Source organism: Cyprinodon variegatus, unplaced genomic scaffold, assembly GCF_000732505.1.
Source record: "Cyprinodon variegatus isolate N-32 unplaced genomic scaffold, C_variegatus-1.0 Scaffold1910, whole genome shotgun sequence".
Lineage (NCBI taxonomy): Eukaryota > Metazoa > Chordata > Actinopteri > Cyprinodontiformes > Cyprinodontidae > Cyprinodon > Cyprinodon variegatus.
Window position 1 is genome coordinate 69,785 of NW_015152363.1, and position 1,022 is coordinate 70,806.

General features: G+C 51.9%; 1 protein-coding gene across 2 annotated transcripts in view; it reads left to right on the forward strand.

Annotated features, from left to right (window-relative positions):
- The window catches only part of LOC107104837 (sentrin-specific protease 7-like), a 10,798-nt gene extending 9,782 nt beyond the window's left edge, over positions 1–1,016 (forward strand). For both annotated transcript variants that reach the window (XM_015404955.1, XM_015404956.1), the window contains 2 exons: positions 463–530; positions 763–1,016. In XM_015404955.1, coding sequence (XP_015260441.1) covers positions 463–530; positions 763–851 — 157 coding nt within the window. In that variant the 3' untranslated portion in view covers positions 852–1,016. The remainder of the gene's footprint in view (positions 1–462; positions 531–762) is intronic.
- Positions 1,017–1,022: the final 6 nt, after the last annotated feature.

A 1,022-nucleotide genomic window follows, 5' to 3' on the forward strand; every position in this document is an offset into this window, starting at 1 on the left:
GTCTGACCTGCTCTTCTGGTTCTGGTAGGCGGGTCTGACCTGCTCTTCTGGTTCTGGTAGGCGGGTCTGACCTACTCTTCTGGTTCTCTGCTCTCCGTTTGGATCCAGAGGTTCTAAGAACAGAACCGGTTTCCTTAAACCTGGTGATGCATTCAATGGCCCCTTTAGGAGTGGGAAATTAGACTCTGTCTATTGTTCTATGAACACGTCCATTTAAATGGAAGAAAATCACCTGAACTTACATTAAAATATAAGATGATGAACAAAAATACCTGAGCTTTAACGGAGTGGCTCCGAGTCCAGCAGAGTGGCTCCGAGTCCAGCAGAGTGGCTCCGAGTCCAGCAGAGTGGCTCCGAGTCCAGCAGAGTGGCTCCGAGTCCAACAGAGTGGCTTGACGTGTTGGAGGGGTGTCACCTGGCGAATGAGACCTGGAACAGGTTCCTGTTTCTGTGTTTCCTCAGAGCTCACTGGTTCCTGGTGGTGGTCTGCTTCCCCGGCCTGGAGGACGTTCGGATCGAGGAGTTCTCAGGTGAGCAGCTGACCCAGTTTTCCTCAGCTGACCCAGACAGCTGTGGAGCAGAACATCATGTCCGTGTTACTGTTGATTAAGGCGTCACTTGTTCCAGACTGAACCCTCGCTCATTATTTGTTTCTGCTGATTGTCTATAAAACGGACCTGCTGGGCCCGTTTAAACACGCCTGCTCCTCTAATGGACCCAGATGGTTCTGTTCACCAAAACACATGTTTCATGTTGCTGCAGGTGGAGCAGAGAGAGCTGCAGGAAAAGCAGACCTGAGGAGCCAGAGACCGCCGGTAAACATGTCTGCTTCTAGCCAGTCAGGCGTGTAGCAGCAACAGCATGTAGCGTGTTCTGAGGCGTGTAGCCATAGGTCCCTCTAACATGTAGCGTGTTCTGAGGCGTGTAGCCATAGGTCCCTCTAACATGTAGCGTGTTCTGAGGCGTGTAGCCATAGGTCCCTCTAACATGTAGCGTGTTCTGAGGCGTGTAGCCGTATGGCC